The sequence below is a fragment of the Cnephaeus nilssonii genome, assembly GCF_951640355.1.
Source record: "Cnephaeus nilssonii genome assembly, chromosome: 11".
Classification (NCBI taxonomy): Eukaryota; Metazoa; Chordata; class Mammalia; order Chiroptera; family Vespertilionidae; genus Cnephaeus; species Cnephaeus nilssonii.
In genome coordinates this window covers 66,212,134-66,228,891 of record NC_137082.1, presented here as the reverse complement: position 1 = coordinate 66,228,891, position 16,758 = coordinate 66,212,134, and the positions used below count along the sequence as shown (strand labels likewise).

At 60.4% G+C, this 16,758-nt stretch overlaps 1 protein-coding gene across 4 annotated transcripts; it reads left to right on the top strand.

Annotated features, from left to right (window-relative positions):
- Window positions 1-881: 881 nt before the first annotated feature.
- Window positions 882-16,606, top strand: GATA2 (GATA binding protein 2). Of its 4 annotated transcripts, none has more exons than XM_079783582.1 (6): window positions 882-3,298; window positions 8,987-9,266; window positions 9,673-10,314; window positions 12,017-12,162; window positions 14,109-14,234; window positions 14,697-16,606. In XM_079783582.1, exons 2-6 carry the CDS (start codon window positions 9,038-9,040, stop codon window positions 14,994-14,996), a joined length of 1,443 nt encoding a protein of 480 aa, XP_079639708.1. In that variant the 5' UTR covers window positions 882-3,298; window positions 8,987-9,037; the 3' UTR covers window positions 14,997-16,606. The 4 variants fall into 4 exon arrangements, with proteins under 4 accessions (XP_079639708.1, XP_079639707.1, XP_079639709.1 ...); XM_079783581.1 differs by lacking the exon at window positions 882-3,298 and adding an exon at window positions 7,061-7,274; XM_079783583.1 differs by lacking the exon at window positions 882-3,298 and adding an exon at window positions 7,358-7,907.
- The last annotated feature ends 152 nt before the right edge of the window (window positions 16,607-16,758 follow it).

Genomic DNA, 16,758 nt, shown 5'->3' with positions numbered 1-16,758 from the left:
CCGTGGACTGCTATCTGCCTGCCCATCAGCACGCGGATCTGCGGTGGTAAATGATGCATTCGATGGCGGGCGCATTTGTTGTGCGCGCTCTGAAAGGGCTCCGATAATCTGGAAGGCAGAGATAAGGAACACCATTTATTCCGCGGCACTTTGGAAACAATTCCCAGCCCTGTACAACCCCATTCTCGGGCAGCCTCCAGCAGCCGGGCAGATAACGATTGGCTATTCATTATCTTCGCTGGGAACAAAGATTAGCCGGCCGAGATGAAAAATTACCCGGGACAGCGGCGCAGCCCCGCGCGGACCCCCCGCCCGCCTTCCTCACCTCCGCAACCCCACCCGGCCCGCTGGCTCTGCACTCGTGCCCTCCCGGCCCGCCCGCCACCTGGCACTCGGTCTCCCGTGCTGCCGTGGCGCTCGGCACTGCTGAGCCCCTGGCCGGCTCTCTATCTCCGTTTGTCCTTCCTGCCCAGACCGTCTCCCCGTCCCCACTTTCACTCTTCTTTCTGGGGCCCTTTCTCCTCCCCATTGCCCTATTGTCTCGTTTCCCTCTCTCTCCTCTCTCCGTCCATGTTCTTTTCCAGTTAACACTTTAGCTGCTTTTGTTCCAATCTCCCTAACCCTTTTTGCCACTTTTTAGTTGTTTGTTTCTGTCTGTCCCCGGGTGCTCCCCCGACCCCTCCATCCCCCCCCCCCGCTCCCCCCGCAGTGTCTGTGGCCCTTACCACTGTGGAGTTTTAAAACCCGTCCTTTGGTCTTCCTGTCTCATCCCTCTTCCTGGGTCTCCACATCTCTCAATCCACCCACACTCCTTACGGCCCCCACCTCCAGGCCCCCCACCGCCTGCCCTCTCAAAGCCATGTTCCTGACCAAAGATCGAGGCTGGGAGGCTCCAGCCGGTTTCGGCCAGCCCGGTGCAGCAGGGAGCCGTCTTGGGTGGGTGATGTGAGACCTGGAACCCACCGCCCCTGAGGAAACAAGACAGAACTGCAGGAGGCCCTGCAGATACTCAGGCCCTGCTGGACTCATGGGGGGAGGGAGGGTGGTGCCCCTACCCCAGGACTGGCTCCCTTGTGCCCTTCCCCAGGGTGGCTGGATGCCCTGGGAGAGGGTGGTCTCGGGGAGGCCGCCTCATTAGAGCAGTTATTCAGCATGGCGCTGGTGTTAGGAGATAAGCCTTATCAACTCATCTCCCCCTCCCACAGACGGACAGAAAGTGCCCTGGCAAATGACACCCGGGAGCTCCACTGGCTGCCTGCCCTGCTGGTTAGGGAAGGTGCGGATGGCGGGTGATCCGAGAAGACACACATACTGTGCGTCACCCAGGGACACACTCCTCCACAGACACAGACACAGGGTAACACTAGGTAGAAAAACACTCACAGTTGAAAGATATATTCATACACATAGATCCCCACACCCAACATACACAAACACCCACCCCAACACACATCAGTTCATACATGGAGCTATAACAGATATGCAGACAACTTGGATATACTCTCCATCCTCCCTGGATACACTATCCATCCTCCCACCATCAGTTCAAAGGTACAATGATACATACCCATACCTATGCTGTTAAAGACACACACACACACACACACACACACACACACACACTCCCTGATTCACAGATACAGGATACCCAGTGACTGACCCACACAAGGACACATACCAATTTATAGACAAACACTTGGAAATATCCACTTCCTATTACATGATTCATGGGCACAATGGTCTCACAGAAACACAGCAGCAGGAACATATATCCAGTTCCACAGACTGACTCTCCTGTGTGCACACGTGGGGACACACTCTGAAATAGCCACACACAATACACAAACTCTCAGGGACCCCTCATGGCCTCCCAGGGACCCACAATACACAGACTCAATGCACAAGCTCTTGGGGACCCATGGAAAGAAATGGATGTGCTAATATACTCAGTTTTGCAGACTTCCCACGTGCTCACAAATGCTCAGCCACATATGGGCACTCAGGACAGATATTCTCCCACAGGCATGAGCACATACACATGCAACAGTCACCGCCAGCCTCAGACAGCTGGGGGGGGCGGCGGGGGGCAGAGACACCCCTCTCCAGGGCACACCCTTGCTTTCCTAGGACCACAGACTTCTCCGTCCTACCAAAGCCACTTTCTCTTTGGGCCCAAGATCCCTAGACCACTTTCTCTCCTGGGCAGCTGGAATGAGCAGGGAGGGATTGGAGGTTCCATTTCATGGTAGAGGCTCTGGAAGTTAAAGGACTAGCTCACGAACCCAGGAGCCTTCACGGGGTGAAGACCCCCACACCCTAACTCCTCCACACCATCTTCCAAGGACAAGCCCTCTACTCCCTCCCTCCTCCCTCCTGTGCGAGGAGGTGCCTTACACTCCACTCCCAAAAGGCTTTTGTCTGCTCTGCAGTGGGGGGTTGGGGAGGGGTATAGGTGGGCAGGGTAGGGAGAGGGAAAGTGACTATACTTAGCCAGAGCCAAATCAGCCTGGAAGTAAGGGAGGTGGTGTGCCGGAGTGTTGCGTTACCTTTGAGTGTGAGCACGTGTGCATGTCGGCGTGACCCAGATCTCCTGGCCGAGGATGTCCACGAAGCCACAGCTGTGTGAGCTCACACGTGTGCACAAATGTGTGTGTGTGTCTTTCAAAACATGACTGGAAGTGTGTTGGAGAAGGCGGAGCAGGCATCTGTGTACGATTGCGCGGGGCCAGGGTCCGAGAGGGCCCCGGGGAGACTCTCCGAAGAGAGATGTCGGGGCTTTCTGAGCGGGCATCCCTCTCAGGGGTGCGAGTGCGTGTGTCCCCGCGAAGTAAGCGGTCTGGAGTATGGGCGCGTAGGGAGTGTGCGCCCTGAGTGCCAGCCAGCCTCCACCCGCGGCAGGTCTCTGGACTAGGGAGCCGGGGAGCAGACCCCAGCACCCTCCTACCCCCTGCGGTGCTCCCGCCCTCAAAGTGCTGTCGAAATAAAAAGCAGCGGTCGCTGTGGCGCGGGGAGGGAGAGGCGGCGGGAGAGGTAGGGAGGCCTGCGCGGCCAGGGCTCGCCGCTCAAGCCTGTCTCCAGGCTGCTGTCGCCTCCATCCCAGCCGGCCCGCGTGGGCCACCGAGGGACAAAGCGGTCCGCCAGCACCACGCGGCCGCTCGGCGCACGGCCCAGGCCCTGCTCGGGAACGGCGGCGGCCCGCGCCGGGGCCGGCGGGCCCACCTAACCACGCATCCCGCTGCGCGCCCGGCTCCGCTTTGACCCCGTCCGCCCGGGGGCGCCGTCCGCCGCACCTCGCTCGGTAAGTCCCCTGCCTCTGCCTGACCAGGGGCCCTTCCAGCCCCCACCAGGCTCGACCCACCGGCCCCTAATCGCACGGTGTTCCTGGCCCGGTGGCCCCTGACACGCGGTCCTCCGGGATCGCCCTACCAGCTGCCCTGCCCACCCAGGTCATAGGGGTCCAAACCGGAGGGAGCCTTTGGGGAGCTGGACACAGCAGGCCCACCTCGGGCCTCTCGCCTTCCCAGTTCTCAGACGGAGCCAGAGGCCTCGGGCCGCGGTTATTCCCAGAGCCTCCCAAAGCGCCCTCCCGGCCCCCCAGCTGGGGCCTTTGTCTCGGCCACCCCCCACCTCCGGGCCGCGGCGGCGGACGTGCCCAAGCCGGGCCGCGGAGCCGCGACTGCACCTGCCCGCCGGTCCCGTGCGCCGGCTTTGCGAGGCTTAACCCGGCTTGCTCCCGCGCGCGCCCCGAGCGCCGCGCCCCGCGGCCCTTTATCCTATGGGGTTGGGGTTCGGGTGGGGGAGATCGCGGGGTCTGAAATCCGCCCCCCTCCGCCCCGCCACAAGCCGAAGTCAGAATCCTTTTAGTGGGATTTCAATGAGAATGGGCCACCGGGGGCTCAGGGACCCGCCGCCGCCGGGGGTGTAGGTGGGGCCTGGACGCCCGGCATTAGAGTCCCTGCTTGGAGGCCGGGCTTGAACTCCAGGTTGCCCCAACGGCGAGGGGAAAGGTCCGGCGTCCAGGGCCCCCGGGTGTGGCCGCCGCTCCTTTCCCTGAAAACACGGAAGGAAATCCGTTGTTTTGGAAAAAGCCACGTCCCTCGGCCGGGGTCGGGAACGTCTGGCGGGGAGCTCTGGGTCTGCGCAGGCCCTTCGCGCTGGGACTCGTTTATGAGCCGGCAGGATCCGAGAAGGAGGTAGGCCGGCGCGGCTGCCCAGGCGTCAGTCCGGAGAGCGTTTCCCAGCCGCGCTGACAAATTGCAAACAAATTGACTCTAACGAAACGGATTTACCAGTTGTCTGTGCGGCCGCGCCACGCCGCTCCGAGTGAACTGTGGCTGTCCGTGGACGGGACAGGCTCAGCAGGACCTCCTGGGGAAGCCGCGGCTTGGATGGAGGGTTAGCGAGGAGATGCAGGATTTCCCAGGAGCCTGTACCCCAGGTGCGGAGACCTCGGGACGTCGGCCCCTATCCGTAGGATTCAAGGGGCCCAGAAGACGGATAGGATGAGAGCCAGCATGGAGGCCAGAGCGGAGGGAGCCATCGGATTTGGGGGCTGGGAGTGAAGCTCAAAGGACAGTAGGGGCTGTTGGAGCCCTGATTCCCCTATTGGAGGGCCAGCAGTGACCTGAACAGGTCTGAGGCCGGGCCCTAGAGGAGACGTCTGAACCCCTCTGGCTAAAGAGGCCCCCACTTCCTTCACAGAACCCCTCAAGACGCGTTGCTGGTGTGGGGCTGGGAGGTCGCTGTGTGGCAAATTAAATATCCCTATAGAAGGCAGTCCCTAAGCAAATGGATTTCTTTGAACCCCCCCAACCCCCAGCCCCTCTCACTGCCAGCGAATTAGGTGTCCAGAGGAAAAGGCGAGAAGAACTGGATTACAAAGAGGGCAAACTTATGGTCCCAGAGGGGCCGCCTCTGATACGCGAAGTTTAAACAAAGGGCGCCCGGGAAAGGGCTACGTGGGGCCGGTAAAACCGGGGCAGCCACAGCCCGACCCAGGCAAGTGAGGCCCTACGGACCAGGCTTCGGATCCCTCCTTCCCAGCTCTCCCCGAAAGCATCTCGGGCTGTGCCGACCCACACACTTCGCTGGGGGCACCTCGGGTCACGTGGAAAGGCGTCAGAAAATTCAGTTCTGCTGTTGCGCTTTCCCGGTCCTTCGGAAATCTTGTTTCCATGCAACATCTGAGAGCGATCAAAAGGCAGCCGCCCCGCATTCGCAACAACTCTTGAGAACGAACAACAACAAAAAAACACACCAAACCAAACCAACAAACCAACCCGAAAAAAGCAAAAACGGGAGCGTGTCCCCCTGAAGGTGCCCAGGCGTCCGAGGCCCTGAACGGAAATAAATCTGCCCTCCTCGGGCCGACCCTGCGGTTCCCGAGGGCTGCCCTGGCCCGCCTGAGCCGTTGGTTTGGGCAGAAGTGACAGGATGGTCTCCGCTGCCTAGTGAGCAAGGCGTCTGGCCGGTGTCGGTCTGTCTGTCTGGCCTAGGCAGCCGCGCAGAGCAGTCCCCTCTATAGGTCCGCTGGGCGGCCCGCTGCTGGCGCCGCGCTGTTCTCTCCCAGGCGGGTTCGTTCCTGCGGGAGAGCACAGCAGTCCCGCGTCCAACGCAGGCAGGCGCTCCAGTGCAAGGGGAGGCCCCGGCTGCCTGCCTACCTGCCTTTGGGGCCTCAGGAAACCCGGCGGGGCTCCCTTTTCCCTTTTTCCTTTAGGCCCGGATAGCGGGAAGGGAGGCTGGTGCGATCTCCTGAGGCCCCTGCTCAAGCATCGCTTAACTGCCCTGCTCAGCTCCTCTGCAAGGCGATTTTCTGAGCCGCCGAGCAGGGTAATTAAATCCCCGCCCGCGCTCCGTTCTGCGCTCGGCCGGCGGGTAGCCGCTCCGGGAGGCGGCCGGCCCGGCCGGTCACCTCCACCCTGCGGTGTCCGGGACGCTGCCCCGGAGGGTCTTCGGGCTGCTCCGGAGGAGCTGGAAGCGGAGCTCGCGGCGAGCAAACTGCGGACCCACCCCACTGGGGGGTAATGTGAACTGCGCCTTTGGGAGGAAAAGTCGAATTACCTGCTTTTCCAAACGCTCCGAGCGGCCACCTCCCTGCGAACCGAGGCGCCGATCACGGCCCCGAGGGAAGCTTCCGTTCCACCCCGGCGTTAATGGCCCCGTGGCCGGCCAGCGGGCCGGCGTCCTCTCCCGCCGAGTCCCGGATTCGAGCTCGAGGGGGGCAGCTTGCCGGACCCGGGCGGCGATCCCTGGGGTTGCCTTGTCTTTGAGAAGCTCCCGCTAGGCTCCAGGGTCACAAATCAGGCTCGAGGCTTGGCGGCGATCGCGTTTTACGCGTTGATGAAGAATCGCAAACTAAAGATAAGGAGGAGAAACGGACGGACGGAGAGACAGCGGGTCCGGGTCAGACCTCGCGCGTTGCTGGGAGGCCACTCACCTGCCGGCCGCGGCCGTGGAGGCCCGGGGCCCGCGGGCGCCCCCGCTCCCGACCCCGGCGCGTCCGACCCGGCGGGCGCCGGCTTCCTCTCCCGCGGAGCCGAGTTCCTAGAAGCCTGGGCCCCGCGCGCGCCGGAACGGATGGGAGCGGAAGGCGCAGCGGCCGGTCGGGGCAGGCGGGTCTCCAAGGGCTGAGACGCGCCGGTTCCCAGCCGGATGGGGCTCCGAGCCCCCCTCCCGCTCCTTTACCTGCGCCCCGGCGAGACCCAGAGGCGGGAGGAGGCCCCTGGTCCCGGCCCGCGACCCTTGGGCGCTGCCCACAGTTAGCCCGAGAGGGAGACGGAGGCGCGCGCGTGGATCTGGGCCGGGCCGGGCGCCCCCCGAACCGAGGGGACCGAGGGCTTTCCTCCCTCTCGGATTATTAAAAAGTTCATTTCCTGGCGAATCGGGTGACGTCAGGGGCCCGGCGTCGCGGTGGCGGGGCCGCCCGGCCGAAGAAGCCGCCTCCAGTTACCCAATTACCGACTGTCAATCCTGCCGCCCCTCCCCCCTTCCCGGGGGTGTCCCGGACCCCGCCCTCCCCCTGCCCCGGACCCACCTGGGATCCCTCTGGCCATCTACCGTGAGAGCCGTGGACCCGGCGAGAGAAGAGGAGCTGGAGGACGTTGCATACTCCCCATGACCCTCGCACTTAAGTCCCCCCAAATTTCTTTGTTCCCGACCCCCTCCTCGGCCATAGGCTCCCTGGGAGCCTCGGTCTTTCCAGTGCAATGGGAGAAAGCCGGGGGATTTGTGCACCGGGCCCACTCGACCCACTGAGCTGGATGTCTGGACTGGAGGTGTGTGGGGAGCGGTTCCAGGTGACGCGGGGGCCGGAGTTCTCCCTCTCCCCAGGGGCCGCCTTAGGGGACCCCGGGGAGAAAAATGCCTCTCCTGCCCGAGGCGTCTCCTTCGAGCCGGCGCCGGCGCCAGTCCCGGTCTCCGCGGCCTCGCCTCGGGCAGTTCGGCCTGTTGGTCTTCGAAGGCCACGCCCGGGAAGGGGACCCCTCCTCCCCTTCTTGGAGCTGCTGGCCAGGCCACCTCCACCGGGTCAAGCACAGTCCTGAGTGGCCTCGTACCCGAAGCCCAGGTGCCCATTGGGATCCCACGATTCATATTCATGCCCCTCAGCGCCCCTGCTGTCCCGCAGCTGTCTCCCCCCGCCCCGCCCCAGCCCCAGAGTTGGGGGACGGAACGGTCTGGGTAGGTAGTTGGACTTGGACTGGCCACGTTCGGCCGTCAAGGAGGTGGGATCCGAGAATGTGGAAGGGCTGGCCTCCTGGGGCGGAGGACACCCGGACACCCAGAGCGCGCACCACAGGGCTCCTGCGGAGGGGGCCCCCGCTGGAGGCTAGTTCCTGGAGGGGGTCCCAGAGGTTAGGGGGTTCGGGAGTGTCCGCACTCGGAGCGCAGCGGCCCGGTCAGCCTGCGAGGTGAGGGTCCTGGCGGGGGTGCGAGGGCTGGGTGGGGGGGGCTGCAGGGGCCGCGGGGAGGGCGCTGGGAGGGGACCTGAGGGAGGAGGGGGCCCGCCGGCGGGTCAGTCCGGGAGTCCGGCAGGCCCGGTTGAAGGCACAGCCAATGGGGGGCGGAGGCTGGGCGGCGGGTGGCGGTGATTGGCTGGCGCGGGCTTCTTAGGCGTGCGCGGCCCCCGCTTCATGTCTGTGCTGGAGTCGGAGCTGGCGCCAGGGCGGCCGGAGGATGCCGAGGGGCCGGAGCCGGGCGGGCCAAGGGCCGAGGCTCGCGCTGTCCCCCGCGCCTACCCAGTGAGCCACGCCAGCCGTCTGAGCGCTGCCTCTGGGCCCTTCACCCCCGGCTCCCGCGGTGCTCCCCCCTCCCCCAGGCCGCCTCCCTCTCCCCGTGGCGCTGCGTGTGTAAGTTTGGGGTGCGAAGGCTGGCTGGGGGTGTGGGGCGCGCCAAGCTCGGGGAGGTCTCTGCGGGAGCTGGAGGCCGGGGTGGGGCTGCGGGTGACTGCCTTGGTGCGCCCCGGAGAGGTGCTGATTGTGCTGCCTGGGGAGTGCTCGCGGGAGGGGGACCGGCTCTCCGCCGCTGGGGCTGCGTGTGCGTGTTGGGGGTGGGGGACACAGTCAGTAAGTGTGTGTGGCGCCAAGTGTAGGTGTGTGCGTGTCGCTGGGATCATGTGCCCAGTCCTGATCTCCAACTTTTAGCCTGTTTCTGTGTGAGTGTACAAGGAAGGTGGGGGTTCAGTGTGAGTGTGTCCAAAGTGCGACCGTGTGCATGTGTGGGGGTAACGAGTGCCGGGTCCCGTCTTCGTGTGTGACCCGTGTGCACGGGTGTGTGGCCGTGGAGCCGGCGGCCACCGTGTGAGTGTGCGTGGCTGCACCCGCTTCCTCACCTTCCTTTCATTTTGAGCTTTGAGCTTTCCTCCCGCCCGAGGCTGGTCGGCGGCGGAACTCCGCTGGGTGGTGGGTGAGCAGCCCACGGGACACTGCACGACGGGACTTTGGGGGTGTCGGGCTGGGGCTGCGTTCCTCATGCCCCTTCCGTCGTGCAGGGCCGCTGCCGCCTCCGCCCCAACCCGAGCCTCCGCCACCCGCCACCCGCGATGGAGGTGGCGCCGGAGCAGCCGCGCTGGATGGCGCACCCGGCGGTGCTGAATGCGCAGCACCCCGACTCGCACCACCCGGGCCTGGCGCACAACTACATGGAGCCCGCGCAGCTGCTGCCCCCCGACGAAGTGGACGTCTTTTTCAACCACCTCGACTCGCAGGGCAACCCCTACTACGCCAACCCGGCCCACGCGCGGGCGCGCGTCTCCTACAGCCCCGCGCACGGTGAGCCCATGGCGGTGGGTGACGGGAGCTCTGGCGCCGCGCGCCGGGCGCGGAAGGGGAGGAGGGCCGGCTGCCTGCTTCCCGGATGTGGGATCCGCAGGAATCGGAGCGGCTGAGAAATCGGGGCGGGAAAGGTGGAGGCAGCGGCCTCTTGGGCCCCACAGGGTTTCTGCCCATTTCCAACGGGCCCTGGGGGTTCGCGCTAGGCCTTGTCCATGCGGGTCCTTCTGTGTCACTCGTCCTTCAACGCCGGACTGACATTCCTGGTTTTTGCCGGTTGTTACAGTTCAGGCTGTCTTTGGGGCGGGGGTTACTGCTGGTGGCTTTGTGTGTTGTGGCCCCGTGTACCCGTGTCCTGGCTGGGCCCGCACCCTCCGCGTCCTAACCCCTCTCCCTCTCCCCTCAGCACGACTCACCGGGGGCCAGATGTGCCGTCCACACTTGTTGCACAGCCCGGGGCTGCCGTGGCTGGACGGGGGCAAAGCAGCCCTCTCGGCGGCCGCGGCACACCACCATAACCCCTGGACCGTGAGCCCCTTCTCCAAGACGCCGCTGCACCCCTCAGCTGCTGGAGGCCCTGGAGGCCCCCTCTCCGTGTACCCAGGGGCGGGGGGCGGGAGCGGGGGAGGCAGTGGGGGCTCGGTGGCCTCCCTCACCCCCACTGCCGCCCACTCGGGCTCCCACCTTTTCGGCTTCCCACCCACGCCGCCCAAGGAAGTGTCTCCTGACCCCAGCGCCACCGGGGCTGCCTCCCCAGCCTCCTCCTCCGCAGGGGGTAGTGCTGCCCGGGGGGAGGACAAGGATGGCGTCAAGTACCAAGTTTCCCTGGCCGAGAGCATGAAGATGGAAAGCGGCAGTCCCCTGCGCCCAGGCCTGGCCGCCATGGGCACCCAGCCTGCCACGCATCACCCCATCCCTACCTACCCCTCCTATGTGCCAGCTGCCACCCACGACTACAGCAGCGGACTCTTCCACCCTGGAGGCTTCCTGGGTGGCCCTGCCTCCAGCTTCACTCCTAAGCAGCGCAGCAAGGCACGCTCCTGCTCAGGTAAAAGCAGGTGCTAGGGACCTAGTGGAAGTGGGGGCAGTTAGTGTTTTGTGGGGTGGTTGTTGGGGTGGGGCAGTGTAGGCTGTGTATAGGAGAGGGGGGCAGTGTCAGTCTCCCAGGTCTGGGGATGCATGATGTCCCTTTCTAAGAGCCCCAAGAGATGTCTGAGAGCCCAGAATGGGGGCGAGGGGGTCCTAAAACATTTGCCTTTAAGTGTTCCTTGTGGCCCCCAAAGTTCACTTTTCTTCCTCATTCCTTACCTTTCCCTCCAAGGCTGGCCAATGCCGGACCAGACCACAGAAGGGGAATTCCCCCTTCCCCTCCCAGAATCTTAAGTGAAAATCCAGTGTGAGAGAATGCAATATGCGGAGGAGAGCAGAGAGGCCGTGTTTATGTGTGTATGTATACGTGTGTTTGTGAGCGTGTACACTCCAAAGGCTCCAGATCTTTAAGGAATCCGGTTCTCCAACTCATTCAGTCCAATCTTGGGATTTCTATGGCTCCTGATCTCCTTGGGAGATTTCCCCAAAGCAAAATTCCAGAACCTGTTCATGCTTCCCGCCCCTGGCGTGTCCTTCACTCTCCCTCCCCGAGGGCTGGCGCGAAGGGATGAAGCTGTAGGTGCCTCTGCCCCTTCGCAGGAGGAGCTGCTGGGGCCACGTTGGATTTGTCCAAGAATCTGGCCTTGGTAGAGCAGAGACCATGGCTAGCGTGGGAGTCCTATCGGTGCATCCTTCCCAATTCTTTTAAGCTGAGGAAAGGAAGATTTTAAAAAACGTACTCCTAAGTCCAGGACCCACCTTTTCTTGCCCATACATATTGACAATTTAGTTAAACTAAATGTGGAAAAATTTCCTGGGTAACATGATGCTAAAGCAGTTACCTTGTTTGATCGCCGAAGCCGCCACCTGCACCCATCTTAGTCTCACTTCGGAGTCCCGGTTCTGCTCAGACCAGCTAGCTGGCCTTTAATTAGTCCTTTCTCCCAAGTTTGTTTTACATTCTATTTGAATTCCAGATGGTCTTTTAACAAAAACAAAACAAACAAAACCAAGAAGCGAACAACAGCAAACAAAACAAAACCAAAAACCAAAAACAACTTAGCCTAAAAACGAAAGGGCGTATTATTTATTTTATTTTAAGGCACAACTTCGATCTGAGTCCTGGACCGAAATGTAGGGCCTCAGCAGAAGAGGGGGTTTGGGGAGAAAGAAGGATGTTACCCTGGACTGAGCAGAAAGGGTAAAGCTGAGGGCAGAGACATGGAGCAGACTCAGTAGGCAGCGGGTGCGGTTGTGGGGGTAGGAGAGAGACAACCGAGAACTAGAAAGGGGGCCGGAGCCCTCTGGGCCAGCCAGGTGATTCCAGTCACGGCCCTGCCATTGACAAAGTTGGTTGTAAATACCCTCTCCTTGTCGTCCGTGCGGAGAACCCCTGGCCCGCTTTCCCTCAGCCCGGTTTCCCTTTCTCCCAGAGAGGGTTTTGAAGAGGGAGATTAGGTCTTCAACTATTCTCTGGACCCAGCTCCTTGGGGGAGCCCCGCCTGGCTCCCTTTCCCCGTCCAGACTGGGACTAAAAGTCACCTCCCCTGAAGCAGCCTGGCCGAGGGGACTGCAGCCGGATCGGCATCCGCTCGCCCACCCACAGTCTTCCGTGACCTTGTTGGTTAAGCAGGCTGGTGTCTCTCCCTGTCCCCCTTCAGAAGGCCGGGAGTGTGTCAACTGTGGGGCCACAGCCACTCCTCTCTGGCGGCGAGACGGCACCGGCCACTACCTGTGCAATGCCTGCGGGCTCTACCACAAGATGAACGGGCAGAACCGGCCGCTCATCAAGCCTAAGCGGAGACTGGTAGGCAGCGGGGCGAGGCGGGGAGCTGGTGCTGGGGAGAAGGCTGGTGGGCGGCACCCTGGTAGCTAACCTGGGCAGGGGCCGACAGTTAATTAAAAAAAAAAAAAAAAAAAGACAACCAAAAACACAAAAAAAAACCAAGAACAACAGAAGCCTTCAAACGCAGATTATTGCCACTTCACATCTTTTATCATTAAAATCACTTGGATGTCCGTTGGGGTTGCCCTTCTCTCTGGCCAGATTTTTTTTTTTTCAGGCCAGATTTCCTCCTGGGCCGCTCGTCAGGGACCCTCACCCCACCCCGCTCAGGGATACCAAGAGTTGAGCTGTCCAAGGGCCCTGGCCTCTGTTTAACTCTTTTTAAAAATAGGGCCATGAAGTAATTTTCCCTGTGGCTTAGGGCAGCTCTCTCACAATCTCCTCATGCCTATTTAAATAAAACACACCAACCACCAAAAAAACCTGCCCTTTATTATTTTTCCATGGAGACACCTATACTGTGTATTTTCATTTGAGCGATTTAAAAAAAAAATGCCCTTTCGGATCTCCTGCCGGAGTTTCCTATCCGGACATCTGCAGCCTGAAGATAAGGAAACTTCGTGTATCTGTTTCCGGACTCTGCGAGTTTTTAGAGTCTCTCCTCGGCTCAGTCCTGCCTCTCGCTGGGCTGTTTTGAAATTTCTAATATGCTCCACTTTGCAAATAATGTGTAAAATGCTAAGAATAATAAATATATTTTTTCAGGGCGAAGTGATTTATGAGGCTTAAATCACTCTCGCCGCTTTGGGGGGCCCCTTTTTTCCCCCTGCAGTGAGGGCGGGGTGAGGGCCCGCGTAGGGATGGAGGCTAAAGTGTTGGCCCCTGAGTCAGAATTCCAGCTTCAGGCTGCTTACTCACCCTCCCCCCGCCCCGCTCTGAGACTGCAGTCCATAGCCCCCCCCCCCCCCCCCCCCCGCGGCCATTCCAGCCTCTGCTGGGCCTGGCCCCCCACACCCACCCCTGCTGCCTGCCCTTCTCTGTGACTGTGCGGCTGGCACTGGTTGAACGGGGAGAAGGAATCTACTTTCTTGGATAAAGACTGTGTGGCCTTCTCTTGGAAGCCTTTCACTCCCTTCTCCAGAAATCAGACACTCATTGCCCGACCACCTCTGTCCTGCATTCCTTGAGGGCCTGGGGGCGGTTAGGACTTTGAGGTTTGGGGTACAAGGGGTTGAATAGAAAGACCAGCATTGTCCAGTAAACCTACAATGATGGAAATGTTCTAGGTCTGCACAGTCCACTAGGGTAACCTCCAGCCCATGTTGTGACTGTGGACTCCTTGAAATGTAGCCAGTGCAATGGGAGAAACAGGATTTCTACTTTGATGAAGTGGAAATTTAATCTAGTAGTCACATGTGGCTAGTAGCTACTGTGTTGGACAGCTCGGCTTGACTGAGACACCCGAAACATTTTACATCTCCACCCTGGGCAGCCACAGGGTCCACACACCCCTCCCCCCACCCCTGCCCTGCCTTGCCCTCAGGCAGGACACTGACCGCCCAGAATTATGGATTTTGAGGGGAGTCCTGTGGGAGGAGACAGAAGCAGCTCCAGACCCAGGGACTCTAGGAGGACCAAAAATAAAGAGCACTTCTCAGGGGCCTCAGTTTCCCCATTTATAGAGTCAGATTGTTTGGTGAATCCAGGAGGTAGTTGATTTTCCCTTCCAGCTCTTGAAACCCTGTTGATAGATCAGCCTTCTGAGTGTCCTTTATTCTAAAGCTCTGTGATTGCCGAGATCTCGAATTCTACATGTCCACAGCTCTGAGGTGCCTCAACTCTCCTTAGGGATTTAGGCTCCTCAGCTAAGTCAGTGGGGGCAGGGTGGGGGTGGGGCAAGGGTCAGGGAGGCTGGTAGAGGTGGGGCGTGGGAGCCCAGCCTGCTGACGCTGCCCCTCCCCTCCCAGTCTGCTGCTAGGAGAGCCGGCACCTGTTGTGCAAATTGTCAGACGACAACCACCACCTTATGGCGCCGAAACGCCAATGGGGACCCTGTCTGCAATGCCTGTGGCCTCTACTACAAGCTGCACAATGTAAGTCCGCCCCGCCGCCCTGCCCCACCCCTCCCCAGGGACCGCTGCTCTTTGTGCTGCCAGGCCGAGGCCCCAGCCACTCTGCAGCTTGGCGTGGCTTGGGAAAGCCCTGGGCTCCAGAGGGCTCCCATCAGGGGGCAAGCTGGCTAGAGGTGTGTTCTCCACAGCAGGCCCAACAACTCTCTCTGTTTAAAACAAAAGGGGGGAGTGTTTTGGTTTTGTAGTTGGGGAGGCAGTGCTGGAATTTAGGGGGCTCAGTGTCCATCAGGGTACAGGTCAGCCTCACCCAGTGCTGAGTGCCCTTCCTGAAACTGTGGCAGTGCTGGTGGCAGGACTACGTGGGCTTCTGGAGGTGGGGGTCCCAGCCCAGGCCTGCCTCTGCCCCAAGCCCGAGTAGCGGGTAGGGGGGTCTTGCTCTGGGAAGGGAACTTGACTCCCTGAAGGCTTTGTGGTTGCCCCCAGGTGAATAGGCCACTGACCATGAAGAAGGAAGGGATCCAGACTCGGAACCGGAAGATGTCCAACAAGTCCAAGAAGAACAAGAAGGGGGCAGAGTGCTTCGAGGAGCTGTCCAAGTGTATGCAGGAGAAGGCCTCCCCCTTTAGCGCCGCCACCCTGGCTGGACATATGGCACCTGTGGGCCACCTCCCACCTTTCAGCCACTCGGGACACATCTTGCCCACCCCAACACCCATCCACCCCTCCTCCAGCCTCTCCTTTGGCCACCCCCACCCATCCAGCATGGTGACCGCCATGGGCTAGGGACAGCCCTCCACGAATGGACAGATGGATGCAGAGGAAGGCGGCCTGCAGCTCAAGGCTGGGTGCTCCACGGCTGGGTGAACCAAAACCTTGCCTGTCTGCCCTTCCCCAAAGACTGATGCCTCTCCTGGCAGCCCAGCCCGAGCCCCACGCGGCCCCACCTGTGGGCGCTCTGCTCAGCAGTCGCCGGTCACTATGAAGATTCTTACTGGGGCTGAGAGGTGGCCTCAGCCCAGCTGCTACCCAGGTGGGGTTTCCATCACGGACAATTGTTTGGAGAGCAGAAAGGACAACTTTATGTCTTAAGAGAGGAGGAGGGGGTAGGGGACAAACAAAGGAAACCATTTTTAGAAGGAAAAGGGAGTAGGCAGAAATAATTTATTTCGCTCTTGTTTCTCACAAGGACTGGGAGAGGTCTGAGCTGCCCCAGATGCTCCTGGTCTTCCTCAGCTTGGCCTGTCATCCACTTGCCGGGGCTCTGAGGGCAGATCTGTGAGGGACTTAGCCCCCACCTTCTCCTGGGGCTTCCGGCTCTGAAATGCTGGACCCCAGGCTGGGCCTCGCCAACCTAGAGGGGTCATGGCCTACGGGAGGCTGAGCCAGTGCGTGCCCTGCTGACGGGCCCTGGAGGGCAGAGACAATCACAGTCCTACACAGATTCCCAGGCCAGGGCTGGGTCACAGGAAGGAAACCACGTTTTCTTGAGAGGGGAAATGTCTCCCAGCACGCTCCCCTGGCTCTGAGGCTGGAGCTGGTGTGGCCTGTGTCCCCTTCACAGCCGAGCTACCGCCTGCCTCCTCTGCCAGGTGGACCCCTGTATATACATCCTTTTTCTGCTAACCCCTCGACCCCCTTCCCTCCCACTATGAGACAAAAGAAAAAATATTTTAAAAGACTGCATAAGCTTAACTCGCTGATGAGTTAGTTGTTTTATTTTTAAACTCTTTTTGGGTCCAGCCAAACGTACTTTGCCACAGAAGCCTTTCTTATGGAAAGGAATAAAACCTACAAATCCAGACTGTAGCTTCGCGATTATTTTTGGAAAAGTTCTTGGATCCCATAGCCCTAGAATGGGAACTGGGGACCAGGGACGGGGCCTTAGCTGCTCTTGGCTTCTGGGGGCTGGTCTGGCAGGTGGCAAAGGCAGGAGCTGGGGGTGAGTCAGGGCCAGGACCTAAGGAGAGGCCATGAACCTGCTGGGGTCCCAGGAGACCTGGGTTCTGCTCTGCTTTGCTGTGGCTGGCTGGATCCTTCCCAAGGTACAGCTGTACATAACCCGGCCTGAGCTTAGATTCTGTATGGGGTGGTGGTGGGGTGTGGCAGCTCGAGAGGGCCGTGCCCAGGAAGAGGATTGTGCTGATGTAGTTGACCAAGTGCAATATGGGCCGTTGATTGCTGCTGGGGGCACCACCACCAGAAGTAACTTATTTTGGACTAGCATCCACATAAGAAGAATCGGCAGTATTTTCTGTTTTTATGTTTCATTTGGCTTGTTTTATTTTGGATTAGTGAACTAAGTTATTGTTAATTATGTACAACATTTATATGTTGTCTGTAAAAATTATATGCTATCCTTCTATTCCTGTTAATAATAAAATACTTTTTGTGAATACTTCTGTCCTGTCTTATGGACTCCTGGAGCAACCGAGTCCCAGGCATGGAAATTAGCAGTCAAGCTGAACTGCTTCTATAGCCCAGTGATTTGGAGGGAAAAACTGGAATGAGAGCTGGGGCCCTATCTGGCTGGGACTCGGATAGTCTT

Coding starts and splice junctions, on each gene's coding strand:
- GATA2 (XM_079783580.1), top strand. CDS start 8,130: ATGTCTGTGCTGGAGTCGGAGCTGGCGCCAGGGCGGCCGGAGGATGCC. Junction 8,346..8,986: donor CTCCCCGTGGCGCTGCGTGT/GTAAGTTTGGGG, acceptor TCCGTCGTGCAG/GGCCGCTGCCGCCTCCGCCC. Junction 9,267..9,672: donor CTCCTACAGCCCCGCGCACG/GTGAGCCCATGG, acceptor CTCTCCCCTCAG/CACGACTCACCGGGGGCCAG.